Here is an 18,615-nt window from a genome sequence, read left to right as displayed (position 1 = left end):
TTTTGGGGTTTATGATACCTGACCAAAACAGAAAACACATGCCTGGTGTCCCTACAGACGTGCCAGTCATGGTACTGCCCTTCCATCTTGCTGCCTGCTGGTGGTGGTGCAGGGGCAGAAGGAGAGCTGCCCCATCCCAGGAGGGGCCGCCCCTTGCATCCTGAGCAGACTGCCTCCCTGCTGCCCCCAGCGAACCAGAGACAGGTGATGCACCAAGGGATACCAGGGAGCAGACTGTCAGAGGCAGAAGTGGGACTTGATGCCCTCCTGTTCAGGGGTGACAGGGATAGCTGAAAGCATGGAATACTCATGCAAATGCCAGCTCCTTGCAGAAGCTGAAGGCTGCAAACGTGAACACCCACCAGCAGTGGCTCTGCCTGTCCACAGGGCAGAGAGGGCCATGTGGGTAGGAGGAGATGGTGGGACCAGGAAGGTCCCGCTGGCAGGTGTCTGGAGTTGTGCAGTCCCACCCAGCACCAGCCACCATAGCCTTCCCTTTGGCACCAGCCACCCAGCAAAATGAAACAATAGAAGAGCCAAGTGCTGGAAGTTAAAATCTGTCACTGCAGCCTGGGGATACCAAAAAGTTGGCAGGAGGTGGGAGCCAGCTGCAGCCCGTGCTGCATGGTAGAAGCCCCCACTCTCCTCTCACCCCCCACAACCCCTTGGGCTGCAGCTGAAGGACAAAGTCTCTGCCTGCAGTGGAGTCGTGTATGACATGGGTCTATGGGGTCAATGCAGCCTCTCATGTTGTGGGTTTTTGCATATGGACAATTATTTCTGGTTTGAAATTTCTGAAAAGGAATCAAATTGTCTCAATATATTTAACTTTTGAGAGAAAGCCTATTCTGAAAAAAAAAGTTTGGATTTTCATCTTCATTTTCACATTTATTTTTTTTTCTAAATTGCTGTCTTCTCTTTACAGCCCTCCATTGTTTTGCTTCCTTCTTCACTTTGCCGTTGACAAGGAAATCCTCCCCACTACCACCAGAAAAAAAAAGGAAACTGGTATTCTCAGTCCGTATCAAAAATTCTATTCTTCATCACAATTTTGTCCCCAAAAGATCGCTCTGTTCTATCTGATCGTCCTACTAAGAAAGAAATAGCATGGCAGAAAAAGTGTATTATGTTCTGTTTATATGGCTGTCTGGGGGAAGAGAAGGTTCAACACTGCATAAGTCAACAGCAGTACTTAATTTTAGTAGCCAAACAGCTTGCAGTACATACCTGGTTTCTCATCTCCTGCTTTGAAACAATAATCACATTTGGAGGATCCCCAACAGCTGTGGCAGCTCCCCCAATATTTGTGAAGATTACTTCTGCAATCAGGACATGCCTAGGATCAAGATTAAGTACTTCGCAGAGCCTGCAGTATAAAGAGAATGAAATTAACCTCTTACGCTATGACTAAATTACCTTAAATCTTAAAATTTATAAAATTAACAAAATACAGTCATTTCACTGAAAAATTGCAGGATTTTAAACATAATATTTTTGTGTGTGTGTATTGTTAAAGTTTTAATTGTGCTATATTATATGTGCTACAGTAATTATAGCAAGATAAATGCAAAAATGATAGCTTTTTTACATTTATAATGCAATAATTAATGGTTAAAAAACTGATGCATTTTAAAAAGCATTTCATGAAAAGTAATCAACCATTACAAGAGTTGGACTACACAGAAAATTGCATTTCAAATTTTCCGCGTCATACAACTTTTTAAACCATGGTCCCCAGGCTACACTGACCTATGGAAAACTATTCTGGGCAACCACAGGCTCTGCACTCAGCATCAGTTGTTAACTTTCTTGTGGGGACCAGTGGTAGAGGATTGTGCAGGCAACCTATTAGCCATGAATCATCTATTAGAGACCTCAGCTTTCAGCCTAGGTTTATCCAGTTTATTCTGTTCCTATTTTTCCCCTTCTCTAAAGCTTGACCATGAGTATTTCTATTTGTAATGCAACAAGAGTAGAAAATACATGTTCCTCATTATTAAAAAATCTCAAAATGTTTTTAGCAGTTAAAAAATATTTAATGCTTCTTTCGTAAGATGCTTCTTTAATAAGAAAAAGTAAAATGCTTCTTTAATAAGAAGCATCTTAAAGTGCTCTGGCAAGTACAGGGATTGACTCAGTAACCTCCTGATCCATTTCAACTCAGAGCCCACTTACACACCGTAATCTTCACACAGACTACTTCAACTTGCACAAATTACATTTACGCACAGATCCGTACAATCTGCTCATTTCTGGAGTATGCATTTGACTTTAAACTTGGGCTGTGGTATTAAAGGCTGAAAGTTAAGGTCACACCTAAGCACTTTGGAATACGGAATGACTGCTTTCCTGCTCACAGCTTATCAAAACGTTGCCCCAGTGTGTAAAGAGGGAGGCCACACTTAAATTATTGCCCCCTCTACCTAATACGGGATGGGGGGAAGAGTGGGCAGCAAGAATGCCTTCTCAGGATTGCTTTTGCTGTACTGCTGTCACACATTTCCGTGAAGGAAGAGTTGAGCTTTAATGTTCAGTCTAAGTCTGTATTATTAAAACCTATATTTCAAAGAGAAAAGAGTGTATTACACAAAAACCTAAATTGATACACTGACGCTGTCACCAAGTGTGTCAATTTAAAACTCAGAAAAAACCCTGTCAGATGACACACATGTCAGCGCATAAAAACTCCAGAACAAAATAACTGTGCAAAAATAAACTATTTCCCCAACAGCACAAAATTATGCAGTTAAAGGCTACTTTTGTAGTACAACTGGCCCAATTGTATCAACTGTGGTACAAGACCACAATTGTACTTGCAATTTTAACTTCATCACTCCTTGATTTCCGAATGTTTCAAAATATACCCTTAACTTTTCTTCAGTGATTCTTTCTTTTTGATGGGCCCAGTGATAGCTTGAAGAAAGAACCTCTGACGTACGCCAAGAAAGGCCAAGCACGAAGTCTAAAACCACCAGAATGAGTTAGCTGTATGGTAGGATCAAACTTCTTCAGTTTACTTACCCTGGTTATATAATTCCCCATGTGAACAAGCATTAGCCTTTTCTAGTTCCCAATAACAAAGTATCTTGAAAATAAACTATAGCTAAAAAGGGGTAGTTATTAATTTTTTTATCAGCTTACTACAAAATGCAGAGTGAAACAAGTATCATGTTTTATGCCTTATTAATGGAAATATAAATCCTTATATTCATAGAGTCAGTAGGATTTTCTGCAAGCTTTATCTCCATGGCAATGACAGCGCAGTGCAACATAGTGAAGTGCAGCACAACACAGTGAATCTGTAGACAAGGGCTGCAGACAATGGCAGTAAGATAAAAACAAAAAATGACCCCCAGCATGAAGCTTTTAGAAACAGGCAGTTATTTGGTTTTACTAGGCGAGGTAAAATTTTCTTTTAGCTTTGATAGTGATTAAAATACAAATGTTTACCGCATACTGATTTTTCCCTTCTTCAGTGATACAAACTCATTTAGTATAAAACTAAAGTACTTATATACATTTAGTATAAAACTCCAGTACTTAAAGGGTGGCTACAAAGACAGAGGCTGTCTCTTCACGAGGAGCCACATGGAGAAGACAAGGGGCAATAAGTACAAGTTGCACTGGGAGAGATTTCATCTCAACATAAGAAAAGATTTTTTTATGGTGAGAACAATTAACCACTGGAACAACCTCCCTAGGGACATGGTGGAGTGTCCATCGCTGGAGGTTTTCAAGATGTGACTGAACAGGGTCTAGATAATCTCATCTAGGCTCCCTTTCCTGTGAAAGTTTGGACCAGATGGTCTTTCGAGGTCCTTTCCAACCTGGGCTATTCTATCATTCTTTGAAAATGGAATAAATGCTACAGTAGCTCTGCCTGTGAACAGTAGTTCATGATGCATTGACATCTGGATTTCAATCCATTCCCAATTACAGTTAATTCAAAATATTCTGCAACACAGCTAAAGTAAACTTGGTGTTTAATAGTTCCAGTGTTGCTTACTGCTAGAGGTGAAATTATTTATTGGAGTAAGGCAAAGTGATCTTTTTAAAATATAATCGGACAGAAGACAAATGGAGCTTTCATTCACCAGCTGTTTCCCAGTCTAGAATAAATTCCACTTGCAAAATTGGTTTTTACTGCTTTACACTACGTTTTAAAGTGGGAGCATATCTTAATAGAATTTTGTGTGCTTTAATGTGATAATGACTGCAAGCATTACATCACTCAGGATCATTTTAAAACCACACTAGATCTTTCCAAAACTGAACTGGATTAACCAGATTTGCCTAGCCAGACACAAGTTAAATTCAGGTTAAACAGTAATTTATAATCACACATTGATTAAATGTAGTTGCAAATCACATTATTAATTTACAGAAATCTGAAGTAATTAAATTAACTGTTCCCTATTAAAAGTTCCAAATATCTAATCTCAAATTGTGGAATTAACCAGTGGCTGTACCAATGTCATGATCACCAGCAGGAAGAAAATTGAGAGTCTCATATTCCAAAACAAAGCTTTTAGTTGAAATCTGGAGATTTTTTAAATTTCTTTCTCACTAGTATTAGAAGGGATAACAACTTCACTAAAACATAAATTACTATCTAAAATTGTATACAGATATTAGCCAGTAAAGGACAAGAGAGCTTTAATTAAAAAATTCTCCCTGCTTACAGGAAAAAAAATTCATCTACTAGGGAGCATTTGGTGCAATGTACTATTGCAGTTCAGATATGGAGACAAACCAGAATAGTTAGCTGCCAAAGCAGTATAACAGGGTTCAGATATGTGCTCACTATTAACACAAAGGGAAAAGGCAAGCAATCCCTTTGAAAATGTTAGCTCTTTACCTTACTACAATAGGAGTATTTGAAGTTTTGATTTCCATTTAGATGATCAAAAAAAGTCCAAACAAGCATTTTGCACACGTCTACTACTGATTGCTGGCTATAAAAGACCAAGTACAAAACCATAACAATAAAGTACCTTATGGTTACTGGAGTAAACAGCAGCATAGTGGTAACGTTGTCCAAAAATGCAGAAAGAATTGCTGCAATGAGGCACAGAAATGTAATCATGGCCCACACCTTGCCTCTAGAGAGTCGATAAGCCTAACAAAACCAAACAAATAGAAACAAAATTAAGGGACTAGATCACTCCAGCTCAGTTTTCAAAAAACGGCAGATAAAACAACTTCACCAAAGATGAGGCAACAGTGAGCTCAGAGCATTTACTACTCCATGCACCTCCAACAGCACCCTCTCCAATATTAATTAATTTAGCAAGAAAACATTTCGTGGAAGTGGGCAAACATTTCCATTATGCAGAGGAAGAAACAAGTCTGAAGACACATCATGCTCCACTGCCAGGCAGGAATGGAGTCTGGGCAGAAGCAGGGCTGAGCCCCCTTCTTCTGCCTGCATGCCCGGGTAGACTACCGTGGTTCAGACCTCCCACTCCCTCCACATGCTGGGACACCTTCCCCATCCTCAGAGCACACTGCTGGGGCTACACAGTCTGGGCATCTATGTAGGCAGGGGTTGTGTCCATCCATGTTTTGTTTAGGGGTTCTGTGCTCAAAGCAGTCCTCCTTGTCACTTTTGTTTTCTTTCTTTCCACCCTTGCAGCAGGTGAAGGAGTGCCTCACCATGGGTAATACTTGCTTTACAATCAGTCCATCAGAATTACCCTTTTCTTGTAATCTTTGGTTCTGCTACTGTGCAAAGGTCTGTGGCCATTTTTCATGTGTGATCATAAAGCTAATGATAGTTCCCGCATTTCCCCTCTCCCGCTGCCAAGCATAAATACAGATTTCAGTTACAGCGGAACTGCAGTCCTGGGGAAGTCAGTGGAATAAGTCAGCTTTATATTGTCCATATGCTTGTGTACCCTACTGGAGGCCTTTACCTTTCTCCTGTAGAAACAGAATTGCCTTAAGAGCTTCCTTTCATCCCTAAGAGATTCTTCAAAATTACAAGTTGACCACTGTCATTTCTAATGTGATAAGTATACACTGCCCTAAGAAAGATTCTTCAAAGATAGTGCTTGGTGTAACAGATCTGATTAAATATTAACTTGATTAATCCAGTAATAATTAAGAGTACCAAAACAAGCCTACCTTTACCGCACAGTAGTCAAAGAATCCAGTCTCTGAAAATATGGCCACCAAAATCATCTACCAAAAGATGAAGAACAAAAGAATACCTTGCAACTGAATTATTACACAAAACCAAAGTGATGTAGTTTGTGATTCTGACAAAAGCCCTTCTTATCTGACACAGGTCTGAGAATCTGATCACCTTCATATTAGGATATCCACTACAGCTACCAGATATCTCTTGTTAATACATCATATGGTGAAATGTAGTTCTCAACATAAACGGTCTGTAAATGTCTTACTAGTCTGGTTGAATTTTATTTGCAGTGACTAAGTCGGCATCATACATTAAGTACTCAATGTATCTCCCTTATATCATTAATCAAGAAAAGCCAATAAGCGTGTTTGCTTTCTGCAGTAATGCTCTACAGAGTGCAGAAGGTAGCGGCTCCAAGAATTGCTTGCATTTTCCCACATTTCTGGGAGGTTTCCTGTCCTTCCATCTTTGCTCCCAACAGATTTTTTTTTCTTTCTTTTTCTATGGGGAAGGCAGGGAGCAGGGAGCAGTGTCAGGAAATAACAAAAGCTCAGAATGGCAACAGATAATTGTAATTTTGTCTCTGTATATTGTGTATTTTGTGTTAGAGTTTAATAGCACTTGGACAACTCTTTTTACCATAAATATCTCTGGGCAAAGTGATTAAAATAATATATGATTATAATCTAATCAGATATTTATCCTCCATTTCTGGTTTGCTTTTTTTTGGCTCCAAACATAGGACTAAGACAAAGAAAACCACTTTTCCAGCAGAGTGTGTTTGAGGAAGGTTTTGAGTAAACAAAATTAACAAAGATAAATGAGAGTGCTAATACTTGGTACTTAAACAGGTCTTTCCACTTATAGACCTCAAGGATGTTTTTAGTATGTTATCAACACAATTTTACAGATTTAAAAAAAAATAGAAAAGGATCAATGTTTTCAAAAGGCTCCTTCAGTGGTCTGACCATCCTCCTTTTTGATAAATCCCTTAAGGCATAAATTTTCATCATAACATGTCTCAGGAAAGTACAATTACCAAAATGTTTAAAAAGGAAACATCTCTATATTGAATGTGATCGTTTCACATTTATAACATTTTCACATTTAGAACATTTAGAGCAAAAGATAGGTTTTAGTTACCATTCCAAACAGCAGCGCCAGCGTCTCATAATCAATCCACTCCACCACTTGGACCATACTTGGCCTCTGCAATCAAAAAATACAATTACCAGTGAATGCCACGAAACACCTAACTTGTGATTAGCTATGAAATATAAACTCCACTTAATTGATGAACCATTTAAATAAGCTGTGATGGAAATTAATAAGTGTTCCTACAAGGTACACAAAAAGGACTCTCTATTATTACCATTATTACTATTATTATTACTACTACTACTACTATTATTATTACTAATTTAAAGTACTGCTGGCATCCTAAGTGGGTCATTATCAGAAGCCTACATTAGGCTATTGGTTTATCTAGTTGTTCCTTATGTAGCATTACAGAAATAAAAGGTAACCAAATTATATGGTACACCCCAGTTTCCATTTTGGTAAGAGAACAAAAGCATACAGCTTCACCTGTGAATAAACTGGAGGGAATTTAAGGGAACATAGCAATGATGTGGTGACTAGTTATGAGAAAAACAGAGAAAATCAATCAGAGGTTTCACTAAATATCAACTAAGAGTCAGCAGGGGGGAAACAAAAGGATTGGAAGGTGTAAGCATGAGGTGTAATTATTTAGGGTAGTATAAGGCAATGTATTTCCATTTAGGTTTGCTTAGTAACCTAACATTACTGAAAATAACAGTGTTAAAGTAACTCTGAATTAAGCTGAAAATGGTTGTACTCAGCTTCCTGCAAATCAGAACAAAATAGCATCAACTGACTTGTTTCTACTCTTCTTGTCTATACCCTAGGCTGACTTGTTTCCCCGAAGATGCTTCCCCATCCCAATATGCGCCCTACCATCTCTCTCTCTTAACAAACACTGCTCTACCATGTGCCCAATCACAACAGAGCAAACATGGAAATTTATGATATTGTACCCAGAAGCAAAGTGAGCAGTTACAGTTTGATTAACTTACCTCCCCAACAGTAGCTAAGGCAGCTAAAGCTGCCAAAGAGCCCAGCATCGCTGCAAGGGTCCTGTGAACAATCTGCAACAAAGGGTAAGAATTGACCAGAGAGTCCTCTAAACATCTCCTTACTATTAAAAAGGAGGAGGGCAAAGGATAAAAATTCCTGTAGTTGATTCTTTTCTCGATTTGTCTGGGTTTTTTTTTTTTCCTTATTCCACCCCACCCCCCTTCAAAAAGACCTGACTAGAGAATGGCTGATTACTCTGCCTCACTATAGGATGTTGTTAAAAAAAAAAAAAAAAAGCCATGCCTGTGAGAAACCGTGCTAGGAAGTCTCAGCTCTGATCTCAAGGCAGGGAGGGGACTTCAGCACCAGTTTCTTATATTTGCCAACAAGTGACCCAAGAAGGAAAGGAATTCATCTTCCCTAACTTAAGGATCAAAAAGCCTAGTCCTGTTGGCTTCCCTTCACAGCCCATGGGAAGAAGACACATTCCCAGGTGGGAATGAGGAGAACACATTCCCAGGCGGTCCACCTCATTCTTTATAGGTGCTTGTTCATGTCCAATGTCTACAAAGCAATTCCCAAGCAAATAGCTCAGATCTGGGGCAGATGCATCCTACATATACACAGACATGCTAGACTTTGAGTCTCCAGGTCCAGTTTGTGGTCTGGGGCACAGATAGATCTGTCAAGCCTGTGCACCTGCTTTCTGTCTCACACACACAGAGTTTTCTTCCTTCATAAAGTGTTTTTTTACATCAGTATTTTCTCTACAAAGTGTTTCAGCTTCAAGAAAGCCATATACTTCAGCTAAAATCTGCTGGACACCTTTGCCACAGTCTCCTCAGTTCCTCAAAAGCTGCTTTCATCAGTGTATAGACTAACCCAGCCTTGAACAGTGCTTCTCCTCCATCTCTAATGTTTCTCTAGCATACAAGCAATGCACCTGAAAACAGCATCCAAAGCTCTGACCACAACACAGACATTCATTTAATACTGCCACAATTACTAGAGTATATGGACATTTGTCCACATCTATGTATCTAATGAATAAATTGCACTTAAAATTCTCAAGGAGAAAGTATAAAAGCAAGCATGCCCTGAAAACATTCTCTTTCCTCCAAGTGCTCATTTGTAGTTATTTAATCCACCATGTCTGGAAGATCACAGATTGTGTAAAATAACTCAGTTAAAGAAATAATGTAATTAATGAAAATCACACTACAAAAGACCAAATCTAATCAATAGCATTTACTATTAATGTGTATAAATATTATTCAGACACAAGTCAGAATTATTTCTGAGAAAGAAATAAGGCAGTCTAGAAATATTTCATTTGCTACTAATTTCGTAAGAAATATTTTGCTGATAAGAAACAATAGGATGTGGACATCTCAAGGCCCTCCTGCCTGCTTCTAAAGGAAAAGAAAAAAGGAAAGATTTGGCTTTGATTTTTTCTCCTTGAACATAAATTTTTAACAGTAATGGTAAACAACTAAGCAATTTACCAGACTACTAGAAAAATAAATATATAAATGACTAATTTAGGAGTCAAAAGAAAAATCTGTCTCATTCTCCTATGTTTTTCTTCAAAATGCACTGGAGAATAACCTATCCATAGTGATAAAGCAGGAGATCAGACCAAGGTTCTATGTCCTAATGACCTAAAAGTACATAGCGCAGATTACAGCTCCCACCAGCTCCCACAGAAATGTGTGAGATAAGTCACTGTTTCATCTTTGATTTCCAGTTTCAGAGCATTGATATGAATGCACACGTATGGCCCTTCTGATTCTGCAAAGGTGGGGAGCATTCGATAATGTTCGATAGTTCTTGTGGCTGACAACAGGGTGCAGCAATTAGGCCCTACAGTTCTCTTCAATAAAAGACATGAAGCAGAGACGTCAGTTAGGGAAGGAGATCGGCTTCGTACTAAGGCAAAGTAAGTCCAAGGGTAAGCTACTGGGGAATCCTCAGCCATCCTCAGACTGGAGGCTTTCTCCTCACCTAATCACCAGCCATGTTAGATAGCTCTGTTTTAGTTCTTAGAAAGATATCATGGGTTTTCTGAGATTTGATTTGCTTTAGATTTTTTGCATATTTCCACATAAGCATTTTCGCTGTCACCATTGTACGCTTAATTGCATATGCTGGGTTGACTGCATTTTCATTTTCCAAGAGTTTGCTGTCACCTATGGGTGAAATTTGCTTTAATTTCTGCAGAAAGGTGAGAAAAATTGCTGTACAAATGGAGTCATCTGTCAGTTCCTTCATCCTGGTGATTCTTCAAGAAGGATATACAAAAGTATATCCTGAAGAATGAACAAAGACTATTCCGGTGCAAAGCTCTATTACAAAAAACTTGTCAAATGTACAACTCTTAATTCCAGCAAACTACCAAGTGGAAGTTATACAGTAACACAAAGCCTAGAAAGCACACTTACATAAACTCTGAGACATGTAAATATTCAAAAGTTGAGATTTGGGGAGGTTTAGGAAAGAATGGATTACTCTTTAATTTTCTTTTCACATAAAGCAAACCCCAAACAAATAATATATTTGCAAAGGCATTTTTAAAAGCTTACAAATGGAGAAATTAAAAGATACAGGTTGTAAGCTGTGACACTCTTTGAACCACAGATCCATCTAATGCACATTTGGAGGGCATTATATTAGGTAAAATTCTATTATTATTGTTTTGGAAAATAGTACGGACCTGATCTAAACCCTTTCGAAGCCTGGAAGGAGGATGAAAATCATTTCAGGATGAATCTCAGAGTGTATCCATAAACAAAAGCTCAGGTACAGAATTGAAAGAGCTCAGAAATAAATTAACACAGAGATTGAACCCCAGGAAAGCTGAGAGAATTGGTGGACTTTTAACTCTAAAGACATTTTGAAAGATGAAGTGAGAAATCATCTGTACTCATCTGATCCTTCTCGTGCTTGAGAAACTGCCTACCTTTGTGCATTCTCTAGTAAGCAAGACAAGTACAACGAAAGAACCCCGATTCATAACGAGTTTCTCTTTCAAATAGGAATTGCCTATAAGGTCATAAATTTGGGTTGGCTGTATCAGCCTGACTGGGTAGAGTTTTCATTTTACAAGCTAGGAACGGAAGCAGAAGGAAATGATGGGCCAAAGGTTACTTCAGTAGCAAGGGTGACCAAACTCAGATAGTAAGTCCAGGGCTACAGCCCTAAGTGCTGGTCAATCCGGCCAGCGTGAGTAGACTTCTGGTGTCAGAGACAAACAGTTATGGCATCCTGAAGCACCTCAGAGATTTAATTCTGTTTCCACTCTCTTGCACATAAATACCTCCTCATGTACTCCCATCCTCTCTGGCCCTTATTCTGTCAGTCACATGCCAGAGTGACCTCTTATTTTCTTCTCACTCATTTCTTCCATCCCACAATTGGATCCTCACATTTCAATGATTCAGTTTTAACTGAATCTGAATCTCTGTAAAATGCACTTATTATAAAAGTTCCTTGCCTCATTTGCTGGAAAGGTTTCTTAAAAAAACAAGCAATGGCCATTGAGACAGAAAAGGCAGAACAGACAAGGAAGGTACAAAGGTTTTAGTCTATCAGTTTGCGTGCTAGAGCTCCCCACCTCCCAGCCCAACTACAATCCTTATAATCTCTTCACAGAAGGGGCATCTTCACCGTCAACATCATCTTTATTTTTGTCTGAAGAATGCCTAGCAGTGCTGACTTAATGAAACAGCAAAGGATGGTGCTTGCCTTTTACAAAGGGACAGTTATCTCAACACAAACTGAAAACAATGCAGCCCAGATTTCACTCTTTACAATGCACGACTCGGTCGTAGAGCTCACTAACACAGGATATCACTACGCTGAGAGCTGAAAAGATTTCAAAAAAGGGAATGGATATTTACCGAATTTTGTATAAGTAATGAAAACACCCAAAGCTGCAACAATGGAGGCTACTCAAAATAACATCAACAATGTAGATGTGGTGATAGCAACATCATAGGGTCATCCTATAGGGTCAATTCAGAATGGGCAAAGATTAGGAAAAACTTCTATAGCGATTTTGTTTCATAATTATCTGTAGAAAGTTTGTCTCATGATTGCCTGCTCTGTGATAAACACAATGTGCTGAATGCTGGTTCTGTATGATAGCTTCCATACTCTTAATTCAGGAGTTAATTTTAAGGTAAGAAATGAAAGCAACCCAAATCATTTATGCCACAAGTTTTTGTGCTTGATATTAATTAAAAATAGACATTTCCAGAGCTATAATGCAAACTGGATTTAGACAACCTAGACCTTCTCCAGATTTAAATTTATCTATCTGAAAGTGCTTTGGAATGTTTGCACAGAGTTCATCCAATCTTTTGGTAGACTGCAACAGCATCATTATAAAAATGATTCAAAATTCCAAACACTTTATCTTGTACAGTGCTCCAGGAGGTAAAAGAAAATTATTTAGAAGCCAATCGAATAGTGACATGTATGCTATTTCAGAGCATACATTTCCCAGCTGAAATACAGGGCATGCGTATTTCCAAAATGTGCTTCTGAAGATATTTGATAAATGATACATCATACCAAATATTTTATTTCCACAAATCCTTCTTTATATGTGATAAATGGCAGTCGAAAGATAACTGTCAGTGACTTTAATGTAAAGCTTCAAATGCACCCTCAATTCATTTCTTATCCATTTTTTCTTCAGTGAAGCTGGTTGCATTAAACTACTTCTTTTACTGAGAAATTAATTTTCATTTTATGGAGTGGCAGCATTGCTGCATTTCAACAGGAGGCAGTTATTCCCAAGCCTATATCCACATATGGTTTTTATGCATTTTCCACCTGCCTCCAGAGTAGCTGAGACCTTCCCTATAAAATCAGCAGCCAAATCCTTCTTAGACTTTATGAAGTCTCTAGTTCAATTCTTTATTCTCAGGGGACAGGGAGGGAGAGAAGGGGAGTAAAATTTGCTCTAGGATAGCTTTTTTTCTGACTTTATGTTTTATATCTATTCCTTTTTAAGTTTTAATAAGGGTTTATTGGGCTAAAAGAAGATATCCTCAGCAGTGGAAGGGGTTTTTTTCAAAGACAAAGAGTTTGTTTTTCCTAAAGATAATCAAGACAGTATTAGCCTGACTGCCTCTGGAAATGTGTTCCTCAGTCAGATCCCTCGATGGAGATTATCTTATCGTTTGCTGTCACATACTTTATAAATTTTGGTGGTCTGTGTTGCCCTGGACTATTCCAGCTGTTTTAGCAGGATACAGACAAAACTTCAGTCTTTCATGTTACACATATTTGATCCACTTACGGTTTGGAAAATTAATGCTGAAGCCTGAAACTGGCATCAGAAGCTGAAATCAAAACTGAAATTTGCAGAAAAACAACGGTAATTTAGCTAACTAATTTAGGTATTTTTTCCTAACTCTGTCAAGCAACATAAATGAAAATTTGGGCTTATGTTAGAAAACAATAAGGGTCAAAAAAAGCCTTGCAATACTTTGAACTCTGTCCTGCAGTAGATCCACTTCAAAGCTGAATGGCATCAATTTCTCAATTCATGAGAATTTGCTTTACTTCTGGCAAATTGCACAGTTTGGACAGAATATAAACCAACAGACTAGAAATACAGGATAGAGTCAGGTACAGATGAGATCAGAGCAGCAGAAAAGGTCGGTCAGTGCAGCCAGCCGTATTTACTTGATTTTCTTCATTCTCACCTATGTTAAAGAGACCGCCTAACCAGTACCAGTTAGTGAAGGCATAGCCACATACCTCCTCTTCAGCTGGTGATGACAGCTAATGCTTTACCTCCTCGCCCTCCTCCCCTTGGTTTACTCCCTACACGAGCTCTGCAGAAGCAGTTCTGCAGCTTCTTCAGCTGCAGGGCACTCTTCCCAGCACATGGGAACCCCTTACAGGGCATGCGTCTCAACAGCTAGTGCAAAATGAATGATAACAGAAAATTAATTGCCTTAGAATTACTTAGTTAAGCAATAGCAAGTAAGTTCTGTAGGGATTTTAATGAAGCAAAAGAGAGTTGCTTGACACAGTTTAGAAAGTACGACTTACACTGATACAGTATTCAGGGATGGACTAAAGCAGCTCTTGAGGCAAGCACGTAGGGTACAGCAGCTGAAAGATGATGCGCATTAAGGATCCCAAAGTGACTACAGGCATCACAAAAATCAGTGACAGCAAGAACAGCTATTTATATCTTCGTCTGCAGATTGGGACACTATCTATACGTATTCTGTACATGCAGACATGCGAATCATAAAATAAGACTTTACACTAGGTTAAATTTTTAGAAAATTTTCTTATTAATCTCATTTGTGTAAGTCAAAATATGTCAAAACCACATCACTGTACATAAGTATGCCTTGCTTGAAAAAAAACCAAAAACCTCAACCAACAGCTTACTCGTTTTTACAAGAATTCAGTGGTGATTCAGTATAATAGTACCATCAGATGCATGAAATATGTGCCTAAGACCAGTTAAGAGCACAGACTGGAGAGGTCTGTGGACTTGGAAACATTAGCTGCATATTTTAGTACTAACATGCATTCTTATTAATTGCACAATAAATGTCTGATCCCTGTAACTCTGTGAGAATAACATTCCATATACATTCAATAAGCTCTTTTTACAGACAAATTCCCAACTCTAAAAGACTTGCCTTTTTTAAACAGAAACATTAGATTCTGTGTAACTCCTGAAGAACTGTGTAACTCCTGTGTAACTCCTGAAGAACATCTACACAACCCCAAGGTAAGAAAGCACCCATCTATGACATTCTGCTATAACATCCATTTTCTCTCAGATAGTGTGCCAAATTACTTGCTCTGATTCAATGTCAGTGGAGAAAGTCATGGTATAAACAATCCTGCCTTAGGGCAAGGCACAGAAGGCAGCAATTTGCCACTTCCTAATGTAATGTTTCAAAATATAAGATGGCACTACACAAGATTATTATCTTAAATAGAAGGTGATTAAAAGTAATACTATATGGTATCCAAGACAAGTTAACATCTGTGTTAGTTCACTTTTATTCCTATGGTATGTTGACTGAACAGGCTAAGAAATACAACGTAGGGATATCTTGGGAGTTTTGTCTAGGAAAGATAGACCTGAAATTCTATGATCAAGTAATGACATTAAGTTTCACCAGCTGACATCAATTCTTTCTATATGTAAAACACAATGCTTAGAAGGAGAGGGAGAGACTTAAAGAGATCAAATTATTTTCTGTGAATAAATTATGTGATTAATTAATTCCCCTCTTCTATCTATAAGCTGATTGTAGATCCTGCAAAGGTATTTGTTACTCCATAGCTTTACCAAAGGCTTTGAATGAACAATGTGCACAATTTGCAATCTTTTCACTGTCTATGAGCTTTCTTTCTCAGCGATACCACTGCTTGCTGTTTGTAGAGGAAACTGGATGGGCTAAAGCTTCATGCCGATATGGAACATTGAATTAACTGGTTCAAAGTAGCCCTCGAATGATGCAAGGATAAACATATCCTTACTGCATGAGATGAACCAGACTATTGAAACCCTTATATTTTCATGCCTTAGAAACTCGGGGGAAAAACAAAGCTGGAGAAAAGAGTGTAGAGCCAGGGAAACAGCATTTGTACAGATGTTGGTCAGAGGATCCAGAAGAGGGTTTATTCCTATATGATGAGGGTTGAAATGACTGCTTGACTTCTAAGTTTAGTCTGGTTTTAAAATAACCTCCCACCTCAGAATATTGCTAATGAGAACCAGGGATAAAAAGGTATAGCATCATACCTAGTAAATATTTCTATCAAATTCATACAAAAAAAGAGAAGTCTGCCATATCTATATCATTACAGCCACAGGTGAATGTTTTCCAGCCTCTACCTGTTGGGATGGCTCTGATGTAAGAAAATTATTGTTATACACCTCCAGGAAACACCAGAAGGGGAATATCCAGTAACATCTGATAGTTTGACAGCCCCTCAGAGTCAAATTTTAAAAGTGAATCTTTTTATTTGCTATGAATTTGGGGGTTTTGTCTTAATGTGAAATTGGACAGAGGCACACACAGATGAATGAGCTGATGTTCTGTAAATCAGGGCCTTGAGTCAGGTCAGATTAATAAAAAGCTGAGCCCTATGGAAAGGGGTGATCATTCTTATGTGCCAAGGCACCTCACTCCTGTAATGTTTTAGCTACAAAAAACATTTGTTATATGACTGAAGTAGAGAGATCTGGTCATGAGCCAGTAAAGGACTAATGTTGCTACGTAGAAGATGATAAACCAGACTGCTACTGTGGGCTGACGTGACCAAAGCTGTTGTATATCGACAGGCTGGCCTGGCAACAAGCTTTCAGTGTTGCAAAACCCTTTTGCAAGGATCAATCCAGTCCTCCAGCACCTATTTCAGCAGGCTTTGCTGCCTCCATCCACTCCACGTGCCTTGATATCATTCCCAATGCACACCCTCGTTTTTGTATCCTAAAAGTGTTATTCATGGGGACTGCAAGACCATCAATATATTTGCAGTTTCAGAACATTTTCTGAAACTGAAGAAGATGCCACCATCTGTATTTCCCCAGTTAGTTCAGCATCCTCAAGAGTAATGAGATTGTGAATTTCTAGTAAAGAAATTACATGGAGCAATCACAAAAGTGAGGGGCAAACCTATTTTACTTTCCCTATGTGAATCTTTGTCAGCTTTCTTTTAATATTAGGGTAATATGACCATACAGAATTACAGCCATGCACTATGAACAACAGTAGGGCAAACTACAGCCCTCGCATTATCTTTACAGGGAGCTTTCTGCTGTATCCAGCAGCTCCTCTGGAGAGTCTTTCATCCCTGGCATCTTCTCTCTTTCTCATTCCAGTTTTCTTCTCTGGATTTTTTTTCCTCTTTAGATCATGCCATTGCATCTCCCTCCAAGCCTGCCCCCTACACTCTCTCATGTTTGTTCATTCACTTTTGCCCTTGCTCTTGCTGAAGGAAGACATCATTTGAGGCCCCAAAAGAAGCTGAGCAGTTCTCGTCCCTGTTTGTGTGCATTAGAAGTGCATGTGTGTTCTAACACCTTGTTAAAATTTTAAGACTTCATGGCTCTCTACCCCTCTGGTTGCCATAGGCAGGGTAGAAGCTGAACAGCAGCATTCAATTAAGCTAATTTAATGTTCTATTGCTTGTCTCAAACAGAAAGGAAAAAAAACAACCCACAACACACATAGTATGCAAGGCAGGGCAACACATTTGTGCTTGACAGTGTTTCACAAATTGAACAAAATACAGTTCAAAATTAGTTTTAAAAGGCAATAGAAAATAGAAAATGGAAATTTGGAAATTAGTTTTTACACGTAGTGTTGAAAATATGACTCCTATTATTTCAAAAAAATAGCATTCTGAGAAAAGTGGAGCCTGGATGACAGCATCTTTTAAAGCAGACAATCCTATTGAGTCCTTAGAATAGCAAGCAGCACCATCCAGTGGCAATTTTTTTGTATTAAGTTCTTAATTAAGGCCAATTTACATACTACAGAAGTACCATAGCACCCAAAAGAAGATATTTTTCCTTAAAGCACACATATTCAGAGCAGAGCCAGACTTCTACCAAGATATATCTAACAATTAGACAGGCAATAGTCAGTGTAAAATCAATATTCATATTGGATTAATAATACAAAACCGTTGTTATAACATATCAAGCTGGGAGCCAGCTGAGCATTTTGCTTGGTGTTATACTGTATTTTTGTTTGAATTTAAACTTACCCTGTCCTTGTCTTACAGCACTCTGCTTCCTTTACACTTCCTTTGTAGCAGTTATGGCAGGTAAAAATGACTGTAGTTTATCTAACTGGTGCTGGCTCTGTCCTTTTGGAGCCTCCACATTGGTGGCAGTGGCTCTGCTCTACCCAAGCAATAGAAATCCCGGCACCTCAGGGGTACTGATCCAACGCTCCTCATAAAAAGCAATTTGTAATGCTCCTGTGCAGCTGCTTTAAAGTCATTTTGAGCCTCTCAAAATGCACAGAGGTCAAAATGCACAGAGGTCACACCCTCCTCCTAAATCAGAGAAAGGCAGAGAATGACTGTAAGCCTTGATAGTCCATACTGCTTAATTGCTAGCTCCGTCACAGGCTGTTCTCTCTGGGAGAACACCTAGGGTACCGTTTGGTGAATATTTCACTCTAGGGGACAGGACAGATGGATCTGCCCCATGTCTGGATCCTCTTGTTCAATCCAGTCCTCCAGCACCTATCTCAGCAGGCTTTGCTGCCTCCATCTGCTCCACATGCCTTGATACCATTTGCAATGCACACGCTCAGTTTATGTCCTAAAAGCATTATTCATGGGGACTGCAAGACTGCCCTCATTAT

General features: G+C 38.9%; 1 protein-coding gene across 1 annotated transcript in view; it reads right to left on the bottom strand.

The window, feature by feature from the left end:
- The window catches only part of OCA2 (OCA2 melanosomal transmembrane protein), a 180,305-nt gene that overhangs the window by 116,220 nt on the left and 45,470 nt on the right, over positions 1-18,615 (bottom strand). The window contains exons 9-13 of the mRNA XM_072853227.1: positions 8,239-8,310; positions 7,286-7,351; positions 6,127-6,183; positions 4,995-5,119; positions 1,228-1,366 (exon numbers count right to left, since the gene is read on the bottom strand). Of these exons, the coding sequence (XP_072709328.1) occupies positions 1,228-1,366; positions 4,995-5,119; positions 6,127-6,183; positions 7,286-7,351; positions 8,239-8,310 (459 nt within the window). The remainder of the gene's footprint in view (positions 1-1,227; positions 1,367-4,994; positions 5,120-6,126; positions 6,184-7,285; positions 7,352-8,238; positions 8,311-18,615) is intronic.

The sequence above is a fragment of the Ciconia boyciana genome, chromosome 1 (assembly GCF_034638445.1).
Source record: "Ciconia boyciana chromosome 1, ASM3463844v1, whole genome shotgun sequence".
Classification (NCBI taxonomy): Eukaryota; Metazoa; Chordata; class Aves; order Ciconiiformes; family Ciconiidae; genus Ciconia; species Ciconia boyciana.
The sequence above is the reverse complement of the archived record's forward strand: the minus strand, read 5'-3'. Positions and strand labels throughout refer to the sequence as shown.